At 40.5% G+C, this 18448-nt stretch overlaps 1 protein-coding gene across 1 annotated transcript; it reads right to left on the reverse strand.

Annotated features, from left to right (window-relative positions):
- Window positions 1-519: 519 nt before the first annotated feature.
- Window positions 520-18183, reverse strand: LOC135482281 (serine-rich adhesin for platelets-like). The gene is made up of 6 exons (XM_064762190.1): window positions 18049-18183; window positions 12712-12790; window positions 11483-11630; window positions 10622-10718; window positions 10071-10154; window positions 520-8013 (listed from the first exon to the last, which is right to left on the reverse strand). Exons 1-6 carry the CDS (start codon window positions 18125-18127, stop codon window positions 1220-1222), a joined length of 7281 nt encoding a protein of 2426 aa, XP_064618260.1. The 5' UTR covers window positions 18128-18183; the 3' UTR covers window positions 520-1219.
- Between the last annotated feature and the right edge of the window lie 265 nt (window positions 18184-18448).

Raw genomic sequence — 18448 nt, forward strand, 5'->3', positions numbered from 1 at the left:
TGCCTCAACTGATTCAGGTGTACGCAGTGTAGTATATTGTTCATTTTTGCCTTTCCTGCGACATTTTATGAGCGAACTAGTAATGTGTCAATCATGAATTATCAATCATGGTTAATTCAGCTTAGGCTGGAGTTGACATTGATTCTCCAAGAAATGAGGTACCTTTTCTAGCACAGAGAGGTGTATGAGAGGTATGAGATTGGCAGTTGGCAGCATAAAATGGGTTTGAATTGACTGTTTTTTTTTAACACCATACTTAAGAATTGGTGGTAAGTTCTGCAGGTGGAGGAAACCAGCGTGCTCAGGGAAAACCACCTGCAAGTCACTGGCGCACTATGCACACCATATATACTTATCACCAAAGGCCCACATGCAGTGAAAATGGGCGATTCCATAAAAAAACATAGGAACTAATGCGCTAATGTCAGCCAATCTGCATAGCAAATCTTAATTTATTTATAACATTATAGCCATCCACAGCATAAAAAACAATGGCGTGACTTAAATGCACAACAGCAATCAGTTTAAAATGCTTAGTTTATCAACACACAACATACATGTTTTCAGATGTGTTTATACAGAAGTTAACACATGTAAGGGAGATTGTAAAATGTCTGAGATTACAAAACCTAGATATCACCAACACTAGAGGAATACGTCTTCATACATTTAATGTAAGATCTAAAAAAAATTAACCCAGTAAAAAGTATGGAGAGCTTAAAGAGCTAGGAACCATATCTTCCTATGGCTGAATTAGTTATCCTATAGCCATAAAACATATTGCGAATTACTGTACATGTATAAATATTGGATGCTTAATAAAACCTTTATATGGACAGGCTTTAGGGAGCAATATTTTGACATCAAGTTGTCAATCCTACAGCATTCACTTTAACAAAGTACTCTATTTTGTTGTTGCATATTTACAAGCATTAGTAAATGCCCTTAAGAGAATTATGACCGACTGAGAAGACTGGCAGTGTAAACAGAGAAGATTAATATTTACACATACATAAAACATGTCAAATAATACATACAGGTATGCTTTGACAAAATTTACACAACTTCATCCAAGTTGATACATGAAAGACTATAGAGTATTTGATAAAACATTATATACACTCTAAAAATCTCCAAACACGCTATAAGGCAGGAAAACAAGTTCATCCACATCAACACAATTTGGGCAGGGAGAAATGCATTGGGTCACTTATCTGTATCAGTGTTCATGCATAAAGTTCAGATGTGGCATGGTAAAGGATGACGGATGGCCATAACCATGGAACGTTTGCCCCATGGTATTGTTTATTTGTCCCATCCCTGGATGATTATGCCCAATAAGGCTGTTGATACTCATAGCATTGTGGAGAACAGGAGGGGGTCCTGGCGTACGATTGTGATAAAGCATGCCTGGTTGGTGATGGTGCTGTAGTGTGTTAGGGTCCATCCCAGGCTGTGGTGGGATTATAGCATTCCCATGAGGGAACTTTATCGGAGAGATATTTAAACCCCCATTTGACTGAGAACAATTATTCACATCTGGGAAAATGTTTGTAAGGTTAAAGTTAGACATGGGCTGTGTCACAGAAACACCAGTGCTGTGACTTTTGATTTGAGCAGCCGACCCATGGCCACCATGAACGGGGTTCATCCCAAACCCTGGCTGGAAATTCAGGCCAAGACTGGTTTGAGTCCGTACAGGATTGAACAACTGATTAAAAGTGCCTCCTAACTCACCCGGATTCTTGTGGACACCAATGTTAGCATTAGGCAATGATCTTGATGATGGTCCAAATAAATGAGGCATATAAGTCGGTCCATCTGGTTGAGCACTCCTGCTTGGGGGTGGGGACAAACTAGCAATGGGGAAGAAGGGAGGAATCCCTTGGGAAGCGTCAAAAAGAGAATGTGTCACACCTGAATCCATGTCCTGATTAAATGATTGTTTGGAGGATTTTTTACTGCGTGTTGGTTGCCCTTTAGACTGCTTGGTGGATCCTTTCTGAGATCTGGCTTGTTGAGATGTTGGAGCCTGCTGCTGCTCTATGTGTGAGTTGGGTGTTGGTGTATGAGATCCTGGATTCTGAGAAGATCTGTGGTCATGCTGATTTTGTGGAGGCTGTCGGCTCGAACTTCCCCTTGTGGGGACTTGGGGATCCATTGAAATAATACCTTGTCGCCTCGACAAGTGAGGATCAGGCAACTGTTTGGCCTTTTGCCGGTTGTGTTTGTTGGCATCTGTGCTGGGATTGTTCTGCTGGTGCTGAGAATAATTCTGATTCCCTCCATTTGGCATTTGAACGGAAGGACCTTCCATCCTAACAGACGAAAAGTCAGAGTTAAACTGATGACTGGAATTGGACATGCTAGGTTGATATGAATTGCTCATTCTGGTATCATTTGAAGATGGTGGTAGGTGGTGAAGAGGTGGAGTTTCCAATGGAGGAGGAGCATTTGTCTGTTGTCTAATAGGCGTGTAGAAAGATGGCAAACCAGTGCTGACAAATGACCGTTCCATACTGCGCCCATCTTGCTGTTCTGTACCAGACATACCAGGTCTACTATGTCCCGGGTCTTTATGTTTTCTGACATTACTGGTTCCAGACACTGACCTGGAATCCACCTTGTTACCCGATGATGATCCCCCAAGTGGAGGTCGATTGTGAAACATCCCATCATCACTGTGAGCAGTTCCTGTTGACTCTGGGGGTGTAGGGAAGCCAGAGAATGGTTGAGGAACCGGGCCCATATGATTCAAGGGGCTTTGTTCTGGGTTAAGCTGAGTACTTGGGAAGGTGGTGGAACGTGGATCAGAACCAAACGACGGAAAGCCAACTGGCTGATGATCTAGCTGACCAGATTTCCGTGATGTTTCAGGGGTTGATTCTGGATTAGCTCCCTGGGAGGTCGTCACTGAAGGATGTAATGGGTAAAAGGGAAATTGGTGGTGTCCAATCTGTGGTGGGAAGCTGTTGTTCGTACTTTCAGCATTGCCAGTCAATGAAAATGAAAATGAGCTGGATGATGTAGGGGTCATGGTGGTGTTAACATTGGAGGATGTTCTGCCTCTGTTATTATTAGGTACATTTGAAGCGATGTTAGAGAAGTTGAAACTTTCAGCAGCCATTGCCATGGGATTAGCACGGCTTGATGCTGTCTGAGGGTAATCTTCCTGAGGACGGTTGTATGATGACTTGGGTACATTTTGTGAGTCACAATTCATGCTGGGCTGCACAAAATTCTCAGCAGAGTATATACTTGTTCTTGGCCTTGAGACACCAGGTGATGTGTTTGCGGGCTGAACAGTTACTTGGCTTGAAGGATGCATCAGCGGTGGTGCAGGTGGGTTTGAGGCCTGATTAAGCTCTCTTCTAATATCTGGCAAAGCATTCAATTGGCAGTTGGAAGAAGGGCTGAAAAGAGATTCTGCGGAATATGTTAACTGGTTGTTGATGGATGATGGAAGAGATTGGGGACCGTGATGTACAGAACTTTCCATGGGACTACTGGAGGAACAGACAGACCTTGGGGACATCATTGAAGACTGAACATTTGGTAAGCTGGAAGAGTTTGACAGTCTTTGTTGTTCTGAAGGTAATTTACAGGATGCTGTGGTTGTCCCACGGTTTCCTGGAGACTGAGAATGGGAAGAACCATTAGTAGGTATGGAGACTCCACTTGTGGGCATGCAGGGTACAGACTGAGGCCCTTGTGGAACTTGGGAGTCAGCGCTGTCAGGCATAAAAAAAGAAAATTCATTCATATTTCCTTCATTGCTGAGTAATCGATTTTCAGGAGCATGCCCCATGTTGTTTGTCTTCTGACCTGAAGATCCATGAATTGAATTAACATTTAAGGGTGGGGAAGTGAGACTGGGAGATGTGCTGGAAGAACCCATGGATTTAGTCAAATCCATCATTGCAGGAGAACTCTGTGGTGGGGAGGACACAATATGAAGAGGGTTAGTCAGGTTATCCATGTGTGCAGCTCGCTTCACATTCGTGTCCACAGCAGATGAAACACCTGATAATTCTGAACCAGGTTTATTCTTTTTTGATGTGGAAGGGGAAATACTTTTAATGCTTCTGGTTGGAGAGCTCAGTGTTGGCATGTGCAAAGTCGGCTGATCAACATGAATGGATAAAGTTTCAGATGACTCTGACTCCTTCTTTTTTGATGTTTCATCTTTTGGGTTTGCATTGGTAGTTCCAGATGAAATTGATGCCAAAATACTGTCCATACTCAGAGATGTATTTGTAAGGTCAGGCTCATCATGACTACTCTTCTTTTTCTTCTTGCTAGAGTGCTCCTCACATCCAGTCTCGCTTTGACCTTTATTCTTTCTGGATTTTGACTTCTTTGCACTTGCAGGGGTTTGATTCTCTTCAGTCAGTGAATTTCCCAGCTTCTCAACTTGATCAAGAACATCAGAGAGTTCATTTTCTGTGAAACTAATTGTTTCAGGGATACCAACAGATGGTGTATCCTGCTGACCAAATTCTCCATGACTTGATTCATCAGAAAACAACTGCTGGTATTCTGAAGTTGGATGAACCTGCTCATGGGTCTGGACCAACTGCGAGACATCATCTTTACCGGGATCAGTTCGTTTTAAGTTATTGGCTGGATCAGGAATTTTAGGGTGAGCATCAACCACATTTTTAGCCTCCACACCAGATTTTTGTTTTTCACTCGACTTATCATCATTTTGTTTTCCGCTCACCGCACTATCAGTTTGTTTAGATGGGTTGTCTCCTTTTTCTTTATTCTGCTGGCTTTTCTTACTGTTCTTACTGCCTCCAGATGGCTTTTTACTTGGTTTCTTAGCTGCTACACTTTTTTGTGATGCAACTGAACCAGAACTCTTCTTACTCTTACTTTTTTTCAAAACTTCTTTAGATAGTGGAGGGGATTCAACAAAATGGTAAGGAGACGTCGAGGGATCTGTCACATCATGATGCAATATTGAAGACTGTTTATTGTAAATTGCTTGTGAATTTTGCAAACGATCCTTTTTGGGAGAAACAGCAACCGCATCTTCCTCAGTATCTCCTGCACTTGTATCAATATGTAGAGGATTATCCTCATTAGCTGGGTTATAAAAGTTTGTAATTGATGGGGAAATGTCAGAAAATATTGATTCTGCTGCTTGGGCTAAGATGTCTGTTGCACTGATGTCTGTGGCACTGGCAGAATTTGTTCCTTGGTTTGATCTTGGAGAGGTGGGTTCATTATTGGCTTGTCCTGTTGATGTTGTTGTTGTACTTGTTACTGAGATGGATGTGCTAGTGCTCATGGATGATTGGCTCTTTGCAGACTTCTCCTTAGTTGTTGGTGGCTTAGGTTTAAGAGCTCTGTGCAAGCCTTTTTTGCTCTTCTTTCCATGTTCCGCCGCAGGCTGAACGTTAGCCTGAGTCTGTTGGCCAGTTGGGACTGAAGGAACTGGTAAAGTAGATTGTTGTTGAGTTGGCTGTTGCTGGGGTAGCATACCTAACACTTGCATTGTGTTTGGGTCAACCAATACACTTGTTGGTGGCTGACCAGGGCAGTTTGTTGGGAGAGTCAGCACAATTGCTCCACTGTTATTTACAAACTGCCCACTTGGTAAAATTGTCACTGGATTGCTGCCAGACTGTGTGTTGTGAGGATCAATGCCCATGGGCATTTGAGCAGCACTGGACTGCATCACAGAAGAATTTCTTGCAGATTCTGGTACAGAGACGTTTGTTGGTATAGTCATTTTGGGTTGAAGATTCTGACTTCCATCATTCTTAGACTCAGTCTTGTTACTGCTTTGCCTTTTCTGACCTTGTGTTGTCATAGTTTGATGTTTCTGTACTTGGGTAGTCATGACGCTTCCTGTCACAGTGGTGGGCACAACTGTGGTAGTCAGAGCTGCTACACTGGTTGACACTGGCCTGTTGGGAGCAGTCACAATTGTGTTAGTTGTCATTAGCAGACCTGTCTGGCGAGTTGTGGCGACTTGTGAGCTGCTAACTGAACACACCTCTTGGACCTGAGGTATGGTGTTATTTGCAGCTCCCACTCCTTGCAGTGCAGGATTAGCTCCATCAGCAGGTTTGTTAATCGTCATGCTTTGTTGTAGAGCATTTGTGCTGGTGTTCACAGCAGACACAGCAGGTTGCTGATTTTGCCCCATTAAAAGTTGAGGCTGTGTCACAACTGGTATGATTTGTCCATTAGGCAATATCAGAGCTGATGGCAACTGCACAGGATTCTGACCATGGTTTAGGGTTAGTAGGTTACCAGACTGACTGACTGGAAGCATCAAGTTCTCCCCAGTAAGTGCAGTAGTGTTGTTTGGGTTCTCAGCTTTACCACAGCTTCCCATCACATTCATAGCTGTCTGATTTATCCCAGCTCCTGTGCGATTCATTCCTGTGTTCAAACCAGACAACTGTGCAGCCTGAATAAGTTGCTGATTCAACTGTTGTTGCTGCTGCTGCTGGACCTGTAAAAGTGCATTAGCACTGTCTCCTGCATTAGGGAACACATTTACTCCAGGTTGATTTTGAAGAGGATTGAAGCCAATTTTGGGGGCTTGTCCCTGCTGCTGATTACTGGTATCACCTGGTTGTAGTTGAGATTGTTGCTGCAAGATGTTGTTCTGGAACTGAACCATTCCATCTCTGGCCTGAATTTCTGCAGATGGTTGAGAGTCTGGCATCTGAGAAAGCACATTTTGTCCCTTCTGTGCAACCTGCATTTGTGACATCCCTGTGGCAGATCCAGGTTTCAGTCCTGTTACACTATTAGGTTGGGCAACACAAGCAATCTGAGAGGAGTTTGTCATAGCAGAGCCATCAAATCCATGCATAGGCATATTAGACAGCACTGGGATACCTTGTTCATTGAGGTAAAGTATCTGACCTTGCTGCTGAGACATCACACTAATGCCACCAAGCCCACCATTTTGCATCATACTGAAGGGCATACCTTGATTTTGTGCCATCACCTGTAAACCCATGTTTGGGTTAAATGTCTGCATGAGGCCACACTGGCCTGGAGTCATGATTGGCATGTTGAGGTTAATTGCTTGTGTTGTACTTGTACTAGCAGTACTAGATGTAAGTGTCTGTGTCTGTGATATTCCTGCCACTGTTGATGAGGAAGCCACTATGTTTGACGAGGAACTTTGGGTGTCTGCAGCAACAGATGCAAGTGTGTGAAGAGGCGATGAAGATGTATCTGAGGTCGCCAGTTCAGAAATACCTGCTGATTTTGAAGATTGGGCTGAGGTTATGGAAGTGTTACTGCCACTGACAGACTGAGCACTTTGAGGAGCGGCAGACGTTGACATACTGGTAGCCGTTATCCCAGCATCTCTCATTGCCATTTGCAGCAAGCTAAAACCATCTGCTGCATTGTTATTCTGTGTTAAAGCACTTATATTTGTATTGGGAGACATGTAAGGCATGATTCCATTACACCTGTCCATGCCAAAGTTCTGCATCAAGGCAGGGTTGAGGGTGGCCGGATTGATAGCACCTTGATTGATGGCCGCAGGATTGATGGCACCAGCATTAATAGCAGCAGGATTGACGATATTTAATGCAGGGAGAAGGAGTTGGCCTTGACCCTGCTGCACATTACCACCAAGTACTGATGCATTGAGGAACTGTGGGTTCAGAGCAGAATTCTGTCCAAGTCCCATCATCCCCATATTAGCCTGTGAAAACATGCCCTGATCCTGGGCTGTCATCAGTACGTCACCAGTCTTCAGACCTTGATCATCACCTGAATTGGCCTTTTCTGAATTTTCCAACTGAGAACTGATCGTGTTTTTACGACGATGTTTACTGCCTTTCTTAGACTTTGTACTTTCATCCCCTTTTGACCCAAAGCTATTGTTTGAAGATAAAGTCTCTGCCATATTCTGATCCGAAGGTAAAGCCAGCACAACTGAATCCTGCCCACCGTCCGAAGCTGACTGTGTCATGTCATATTTCCTGAAGGTCCATGAGGAGGGGAAGTCATCCATCAGTGGAATGCCTGGAAGAGAAAAAAACAATACATCAGTCAGGACTTACATGAAAACTTATCACTAGCTGCATAAATTGTTGCAGTACACAAAAGAAAAATATAAAGCTGGGCTAACCAAAACTCCTTGACTGTAGAGCTCTTCACAATGTCTTCCAATCATAGCCTGAATATTTTATTGCCCAGACTGCACCTTTGGAGATAATGAGTCACATACATGTATTTATTTGATTAATGTTTGAGGCTGCATCCAAGTATTCTTGACTCTGTTGGTTAAGCTTATGGGTGGAGGTAAGTGGCAGTGCTCAGAATAAATCATTACCGTTTACTATGTGCTTGTACCTGGCAAACTTCATGACCTAAAGCTGCAAACAGGCAGGCAAAACAACTACACCAAGATTAAAACGTGCAACTTCACTGACCAAGAATCTTAGTCAGTGGGAGCCAGCATTTTAACCCTCTGTGAAAAGTCTCACTGAATGTGTCCGAGTAGTTTCTGAGATATGTTACAGGTTAAACACAAAATCTGAACTGTGAACTCTGACATGAGAAAATAGCAATCTAGAAGGACCAAACTCTACTAGATTTTGCTACTACACTGAATCGAACATATGAATTCTGACAATATCATAAAGAAACATGAATGAAGATATTTTGACACCGTTTCGCCAAGACTGATGAGGCTAATAAAACCACTGTAACTTCAGGAAATACTGTAAAGTATTTATTATTTGCTGGAATTTATTTTCGCTGATTTTCTCCAAAAATATGTTCGCAAGAATTAATTTTCACGTATTTAAGAGAATATTGAATAAAAAAATCTTATAACTTTCCATGACATAATATGGCCAAAATTATTCAAGAACGTCAAACAGGTATCATCATGGGAGGCTTTAATCCTCCTTTGTTTCCAGTGGTGTCGCTAATCCTCGTGACCTGGATCAGAGATTAAAACCATGGGGGTGGATTATCACTACGTAAGAAGATTACTTTCTCACCTATCGTGAGCAGTACTCAAACAGGTGTCACTTCTTTTCGAACCATTGATGAATACTTTTAAACACCTGGCAAAGTGACCTGTTGCCTTTTGAGCAGTTCAATGCAAAACATATAAATTCACCATTATCGGAGCCAGTCACTCTTTCTTTATCAAGCAACACCGTAAGTTTTGCATTATTTTCAGTTTTAATCGTCCTCTGCAGTAGGTCAGAAACCGCAAACATTGCCATAAATGTCAAACAGCCACTGTGTTGTTGTACACACTTCACAGTTTGTTAGAAGCTTACTCAGGAGAGACACAGCCAATGGGACAGCGTGTATCAGAGCAACATTCATTAGAGGCCAGCATGTGCTGATAACTACTTTTCTTTCACTTTACCAGCATAATGAACACTTATCAAACTAAACATGAATGAACTCCCGCTTTGTTTTATGCCCACCAAGCCTTAGCACCAGAGTTTGTATATATCTAAACCCTGATTCCCCTTCTCTGCTGTTAAAATATTTAGCTTGCCCATTGGGCTTTCTCAGCTCAACTCTCGTCAGCCTGGCAAAGATTTCACTTCATTATTACTACTACCTGTAGTATATGATTCAATATTGGATATTTTTAGCTGGAATTATTTTCGCAGTGAATTATTGATGTCGAAATCTGCGAAAATTAGTTCCAGACGGAAATTAAGTACTTCACAGTAGCAGCCAGTCACCGCCTGACAAGGTTATGTACAGTTTTATTATGAAACATGCCCCAGACCTAACTACCTACTCTGTAAAGATGACAAACAGACAGTGGTCTGGCCAACTACATTTTTCATTCAATGATTATCCCTTTACTCCATCCATAGGTTTTTACCCAGGCAGATTTCTTAGTGTCTTTGAGACGCCCTATTCGGACAGAATTAACCTAGGAGAGACAGGACAAAAAGGAGAAAAATTGGAAATGAGATGGCCTGATTTCAAATTCTGGCTAAATTTATGTTCCAAACTAGCAATATTATAGCATTATGCTGGCAAACCTTCAGTAAATATATAACCAAGTTGACAAATCTCAACTCCATAGAAATCATTACCTGCTGCTCGTAGCTGATTCTCAAATTTATCCCTCTCCATACGAGTTTCTTCCAGTTCAGCTTTTAGTCTCTTAATCTCCTCCGCTGTAAAGAATGTGACAACAGTCCTGAAATTATTACTGTCAGATCTCTTGCTCTTATTTAACACCATAACCACTCTTGCCTATATTACACTCATACACACACAAGTAGCTTTCAATAAAGCTGGACTCCTCATGAGAAATATCAGAATAATACATCATTGTGACCGCGCTAACTTTTCAAAAAAAAAAACAAAAAAAAAACAAAAAAAACTCACTTATTCGTCTGATCATACTACAATCAACCTATATCTATTTATTTATTTGTTTGAAAGCAGGCAGAATCCAGAGGAACCATGTCATATCACCAAATCCCATGACGTAAGGTTGCAACCAAACAGCAGGACGCAAAAATAACCACTGGTCAAAGGGTAGAGGTCTGAACTATAACATTCTATCATATTCCCCCCCAAAAAACCCATCTATCAAGGTCAGAACCAAAGTTGCACTCTGTAGTGTTTGTGTAAATACCTTGTACTTCTTCTCCTTTATCCATTAAAAACTTTTCATGTTTTTCTTTGAGATCACGGATGAAATTAGCCGTTCTTTCAAGTATGGACAAGGTGTTCTGCAACAAAACAGTTTTAATGGATAACAAATACACTTCATAATCAGAGATTCACTCACACAGTGAATGGCAGTTTAATTTCTGAACCAAAAGTCACACGTAGAGGTAAATGACTGTTTGGTGTTATTTCATGTGTTAATAATCTGTTTAGTTTTTAGAAGTTTTTGGTAGACTTACAAACATGTATATATGTGTGTTTGACAAAACTCTTCTCTGTCCACCACTCCCAGAAATCTCTCTCCTGTCACTCAGTTGTATGTCAGTGCTGACGCCAGCACCAGACTTCTGGGTAATGTATCAAACTTTGCAAGCTATAAAAGTGAGCTGTTAAATGTAACATTGTATAACTTCTACAGACAACACACAGATCATGTGTAAATTAAAAATGCTTGTCAACAATGTTAGAATGTATATCGAACCTTGCAAAGAAATAAATCAGTTGTTTTTCATAATCATATGTGCCTCACACTATTCCTGGCCTGATCATCTTTTTTTTTTTCATGTTTTCACTAGTTGTGTTCTTTGTAAACAAGTACTTGTAATTCAGCTCCAGAAAAAGCACTACATACATTTATTTTTTTAAAAAAGCTGATATTGAGGACCATGGAGTGTACAGTAATGCCCCATATCTTCTATGGACTGATTGATTAATTGTTGTATAATCAGAGTGCCTGGGGTAAACCACTGATCAATTAGGAACTTTCCATGCTTTGTGCAAGCAGGCTTTGGACAAAATTGGTACACGAAATTGGATGAGAACTTACCCTTTCAGCCGAGTAACAATTTGCTTGTTTCTCTGCTGGAGTCATGGGTGGAAGGAGCTGGCCCAGTGTGGATATCCCCTGCTTAATCCGGTCTTTTCGCCTCTTCTCCACCTCATTGTGCGCCATTCTCTTATGGTCATGATTTGAACTGATAATAATAAAATAAAGGTACATGAATAAGACATGACATTTGTCTCGACATGCCCATAAAGGCTTAACCAGATAGAAAAATGTGTATTGTGAGATTTACTTATTTATTTGATTGATATTTTATGAAGTACTCAAGAATATCTCACTTATACAACACCGAACAGCATAATGGTGGGAGGAAACCAGGCAGAGCCCTGAGGGAACCCACGACCATCCACAGATTGCTGACAAACCTTCCCACTTATGGCCGGAGAGGAAGCCAGCATGAGCTGGACTTGAACTCACAGCGACCGCATTGGTGAGAGGTCTATGGATCATTACGCTGCGCTAGCATGATAACCAACTGAGCCAAGAAGGCCCCGGTATTATGAGAAAAAATTAAAGCACATTTACCCATTGTGAATGTCCTTAGCATTATTTCACATCTGGGAATTTAAGCAGTGGTTATAAACTTAGCTGAGAGGGGAAATACAGATTATGTCTTGGAGAAATACAATATTCTCATCTAAACATCAAAGCATGATGGAAACTAACACATCTATTAAGCTCAGTAAAAATTTAAAGCTTCAGAGGATTTCAATAACAACTACTCCAAACCTTCAACCTTTTTTTTTTGGCATGTGTGGGCAATATTCTGTGTAGATTGATAAAATTATACTTTATGTTGGCCTAGAGTGGGTTTGAACTGACGTCTTTGGAGGCCTTGTGATTGAAAGGCAAGGACTTTAAACCATCTGAAACTCACTCCCATAAAAGGTTATAATATTCATTTTGACAGCGCAAGTGTGACACCTGGAACTTGATGAATTATACACAACCAAAAGTGGTTCGCAAAAGTCCAAGAGATAATAATAACTGAGAAGAAGAAATGAAATTGGTGTCATGGTGGTTTCAGGAAAGGGACTATACCTCTCGTTATCACATTATGCGAAAACACCAATTTCTTAAATGAAGCAACTGTCTTTAGAATTCAACAGGAATAATTAAACACAGGGTGGGTTTACCTGTGGCAGGTATACATGTATGTAACAGAGTTACCCCTCACATGACCTGTATACAGTAAACCTCAAGACACTTACGGGGCCTCAGGACCTGCACAGGTGGTGAGGCCATCGTTCCAGTCCCCATTCACATGATGCTCGTTGGCATCCTGCTGATCTGAAACAGAAGCACATCCAAACTTTACTGTGTATTTAACATGATCTACACATATAGTTTGATACTAACAGTATTGTGTACTATCTTGAAAAAGATATGTGTGCATGGGTACCACATTCGAAATAACTGACCTGGAGAAAAACTCTTGACACTAACACAAACAGTCACTCCATGACTGATTAACATTGTGCAAATGACATATTTACATTTTAAAACATTTTCCTTATTCCAAAATAAATAATCAAGCTTTTCATTTATAAGAGAAAAGAAGATTTGACAAGAAGAAATCATTAAATCATGTTTCCCCCTTCCAAAAGTTAACCTTTTCTCAAGACCACAAAAGATGATTAGATCACACTTCAAAAGTTGACCAACTATTAATAAGTCCAATGTCACTAAGCTTCAAACTAAATGATGACTAAATTCTGCTCATGCCACAGTTCTAGAGATGACCATCAGCAGGTTGCTGACAGACTTTCCCACTTACGGCCGGAGAGAAAGCCAGCATGAGCTGGACTTGAACTCACAGCGACCGCATTGGTGAGAGACTCCTGGATCATTACACTGCGCTAGCGGGCTAACCAACTGAGCCATGGAGGTTCCAACTGACAAATAAACCCCAAAAGTTAAATTCTCAAACTCATGATGTTACGTTGGAAGACAAATTAGGTGAAGAGAGGCTTCGGGCATAGTTCGAAACCAGGCAGAGCCAGGGAAAACCCACTATCATCTGCAGGTTGCTGCAAGACCGTCCCACTACCCAAGGGGAAGACACCATGGCAATACTTCCACGGTCATGGAGGACTAAAAATGACAGGTATACAGTATTTATACAGTATTCATTTATATTATTTTATGTCGTACTCCAGGCTCCAGGTCATCGTGTTGCACAAATAGAGACTATAGCTTCGCAGTGCTAATTACAATGGTCATAAAAATATCTGCTAAGTTCAAGAAAGATAGAACAAAAGCAGAAAACACATTAAATATTTTATGGACCAATAACAATTTAGGCATAATAGCATACAACTTAGTACCTGTACCTGTTTTGCCACATTTCATACAGACACACACATCATAAAAAAAAATATCAATAAAAAAAAACATGATTGCCAATTGATTTCATCCATTTTCAGGTAAAAGTACAACTGAGATGAAATAAGCAGGGGTCCAAAAACAATTGGCAGAAAAATACAAACAAATACTTGTGAAATGAGTTTCTCATACATGACATTTAACCCACAGCATCTGTCAATGCTATCACTAGATGGGAAAGATATCAGAAGTTGTGTACAGTGACACAAGCCACCCCTATCATTCCTAACCCTGCCATCCCCACATGACAGTGTAACTGTTGGACGTAACCAAATCATTCATGTGTACAATTAGGTCAAAATGACCTTGATTTGTCAGGCTACTGTTAACTTTTTAGCACCTGTATGGGGGCATGTGTTTAAACACGTGTATAACAACATTTTTTTTTCTAATTCTCTATTTATTTATTTATTTGATTGGTGTTTCTCGCCATACTCTAGAATATTCCATTTATATGACAGCGGCCAGGATTATGGTGGGAGGAAACTGACGATAGCCTACAACATTTTTAACTTCACACAAGTATTGTTCACATGAAACAAACCAATAAAACAAATTGAACAAACAAAGCCAAAAACAAAGCCAGTATCCATATTTGTATGCCTAGCAGCCATTATAAATGTATCATATGGTACCTCTGAACTGTTGCACCAAAGCACCACAGATCACTGAACACACTAAAAAGTACAAAAAAAGAAGATCATAGTTGCCTGTGTTTAACACCCAAAAAATAAAAAAAATAAAATATATATATATATATATATATATATATATATATACACACACACACACACACATATGTTCATTCCAACAAAAACATGACAGGCTCTATACAATAGCTTTTTATAAGTGCTGTGGAGATAAATGAAAAGTGGGTACAATACCAATTATGTGTATTTGATGAGAGTGTTCATCAAAAACATTTTTGTAATGAAAATCTCCTCTCAGAAGACACCCTGCTTATGAGCTGAGCACTGACCCACATTCGGCTTCACACAGCTCTTCTGCTGTACTAGGTGAAATTTGATTACCCTGCTTCTTACTCACTCAGTCATATACACATGCACATGTATATGCCAGTTCTCTCATGTACATTGTATCAATACAAGCACATCCATGATTTACTTATTTAATTATAGCTGCTTTACGCCGTACTCAAGAATATCTCACTTGCATCATGGCAGCCAGCATTATGGTAGGAGGAAACCGAGCAGAGCCCAGGGGAAACCCACGACCATCCACAGATTTCTGCACCTTCATGTGTTTAACATACACTAAATGATCATAAAATTCATTCCTGACTATCTCGCCCATTTTTCCTGATTCTGAGATTTTTATTGATTTTAGAAAGGTGTTTTGAGGTTTACTTGGAACATGGGATGGTATTTGACTGGAAAATCGTAAGTTTCAGCACCAAAATCAATATTTTGTGACATTTATTAGTATCTAAATATGCACTCTTATGCAGTAAATTTTAGGTCATTTAGGGTACTGCAAAATGGCGATTAGTGATAACGCTATTGTTCTACAACACACACGTCTACAGATATTCTTGTTGTTGATAAATTCCAGCTCCTGAACAATATTTATAAACAAAGTCCTATTGCCTTTACTTTCTAACAGGAAAAAAAAAATCTGATTGATGTGTCAGAGCGTTCTCAGAAAAGGCATAAGAGTCCGGTTAGTGGGTAGAGGAAAACAGACCATGGAACCTCTGAACATCATCAGCCCTTGGACAAACATATAATGTATTATGATATGGTACATAGGCTGTGTGTGTGTAAAAACTGATACATGCCGACTGTAACTTAGATTTATTTATTTATGTTATTGAGGTGTAACACCATATCCGCTCAACAATTGTCTTTTTAATATTCAATCTAAATCTATTCAATCTCAAATATATTCTACAGATTACTCAGCTTGAATACTTGACCAATGGCTTGTCAATCACGGCAGTCACAAGATCAGGAACCAAACACCAATTTGTGATAAACCAGTAAAATTAAAACCTGCAGATGGTCTTGAGTTTCCTCTGGGCTCTGCACAGTTTCCTCCGATAATAACACTGCCCATCATAACATAAGTGAAATATTTTAAAATACTGGCAATATATATTTAATATTACTGCCAAATGGTCTTATCTTGGAATGGAGTCGACTCTTTAAGGGAGTCACAATACAGCTCTGCATGAAATCTGACCTGCATGCATGTTCTGAGATACTTGGAAAGTCAAAATACAAGCGGGTTCATCAACTATTAATCCGAGATTGCTCTGACGTTATGTTTGGCAAATTCTGTTTGGTCATGGATGGCCCCAAACCAGCATCAGAGCGTGCTCCATTTAAAAACCAGATGCAATTTCTGTGGCACTGTGTCACAGGCACACAGGCACACTTATTCCTTATCGTTTCGTCTGTCAATTTATCATAAGCACATCGTCAATCTGTTATTTCTTAAGCAGCGTGGGTCCGAGATTCCTTGGTGATGCTCAAAGCTGTACTGACAGCATCAAACACATCTGACAAGGGCAGGTAACTGCAACAGGTTTTAAAATAGAGCACACCCTGGCATTGGCTTGGGCCATCCTTGACAGAACAAAATTTTGCCACATCTAGCATATCAGCAATCTTGGGCTAGTCAACTGTGGATTGGAAAATTTGTGTGGTGGTGATCACCAATGTATGCCGATAGTCATGGTAAGTCCTAAAAGACATGAACAAAACAAATAAATCGGAAGTGAAGATCAATATGACAATTTCTGAATAAAAAATTTGCTGAGGACCACTTTGCTCTTCTCTCAACATCTGGAACATGCAGGAGTGCTTCCACATGAAATTCATATGAACCAGAAATCCACCTATGCAGCTGTTTATTATGAAAAGCAGATTCTTCAATAAATTCACATCACTCTACCTGTCAACCTCAATTTAAAAGCTCATAATTCAAACTTTAAAAATATTCCTACTTAATTCAGCAAGAGTTTCATACAGCAAAGCATTACAACAAATCTGTATTTAGGTTCATTCGGTGCAGTTAGTTCACAAAGTCAAACAATCCACTGATTATTCATTGGCCATAGGTTGGAAGTGTAACATTTGCCCACTTAAACCCCCAAATCCTGTGGCAGTTTCAAAACATAAATAAAAAGAAAACACCGAAGTTGGCATTCGCCTATGTGGCTAAAAGAAATCTCTAATTTGAAAGATATTGTATGCATTTACCTGATAAATCAAATTATTTTATCATTGCCAGGCTGCCAAGACAAGAGTCCCCTGATCAATTTAAAACAAAAACCATCCAAAAGCCATGATTTAAACTGGCCAAGCCTGTGCATAAAATAAAAAGAGCAAGGGACGTTACTCAAAACTTAAACGTGTGTCTTACAGTCTTAGAGTAACATAAAGTCACACAGACAGATACTTGTACAAAATATAGCATAACCTATTAATATGCGCCTGAAGTATTCCACAGAGTCAGCAGTATTTGAAAATATAGTTACTCCATGTCGTTTTAATAGAGCCAAGCCTGGCATTTCCATTAACCAGAAATGAAACAGAGGAACTCAGCATTCAACAATTCTTTCGCCCTGAATGGCGCCTTGAAGATGTGACAATCAGAGTGGCCCGAGATGAGCATCGCAAAAGGTGGATATGGTACAAGGTTACTGGGTATGAAGTGACCCGATACTAAAGCGTTTTGGGTCGCCAATGTGCATACTCTAACACTAACAGGGCACTAATGAATGTTGCAAGCGAATATATAAATGACTATCTATTGATGAACTCCGTTGAGAGGTCTTGTCAAAATGACAGGCATCTCATGTGAAACGTGTTGCTGTCATCTGGCATGTGCACAACCAGGACCTCCCCCACTCTCCTTCCCTGTCAGTTGGTCCTGGCTGCTTCTGCCGATTGTTTACTAAACGTAACCTGTGTTTTTTTGCTCGTTATTGAATCACTTAAACATCGACAGTTACGTACTAGCCTAAAAAACATCCAAACAAGAGAAAAAAGACACTATGGACTAATAAAACCATCAACCAAACAGAAGGAAATTCTTAGAATTTCAAGATTCCGTAGTTCAATGAGAGAAACTTAACTTGAGTAGGCCAAGGGGATGTAAATGCCTTCAATCAGAACGACAAGAACAATAACACATACCTGTTTGAGGCCTTCCACTGCTATCTTTCCGTCGTTTGTTATTCCTACCATTGCGATCGTCTCTCATTTTCAATGCCATCCCATCTTATTTATATACACAGCCATTCAGATTAACCTTAGAGGCCGCCATTTTGGGTACGAATAACTAGCCTCGTTTCGGACGTACGACTGGTGATGCCATCTGGCGGCTGGAAATGCATGGCCACCTTAGGTAAACAAAGAGAGTCTGGTCGTGCCATTCCGTGGCATTTGCACGTCGAGAAATAACGAACAATGAATTTCATATTCGGTGAATTAAATGTCTTTATTTGTCTGTAAATGACATAAATAAATGTTAGGCCACTCAGAGGACTTTGTAGAGCCTGCAGTAATATCATGAATATAGACATCGCCGTCTATC

This window comes from Liolophura sinensis, chromosome 1 (genome assembly GCF_032854445.1).
Source record: "Liolophura sinensis isolate JHLJ2023 chromosome 1, CUHK_Ljap_v2, whole genome shotgun sequence".
Classification (NCBI taxonomy): domain Eukaryota; kingdom Metazoa; phylum Mollusca; class Polyplacophora; order Chitonida; family Chitonidae; genus Liolophura; species Liolophura sinensis.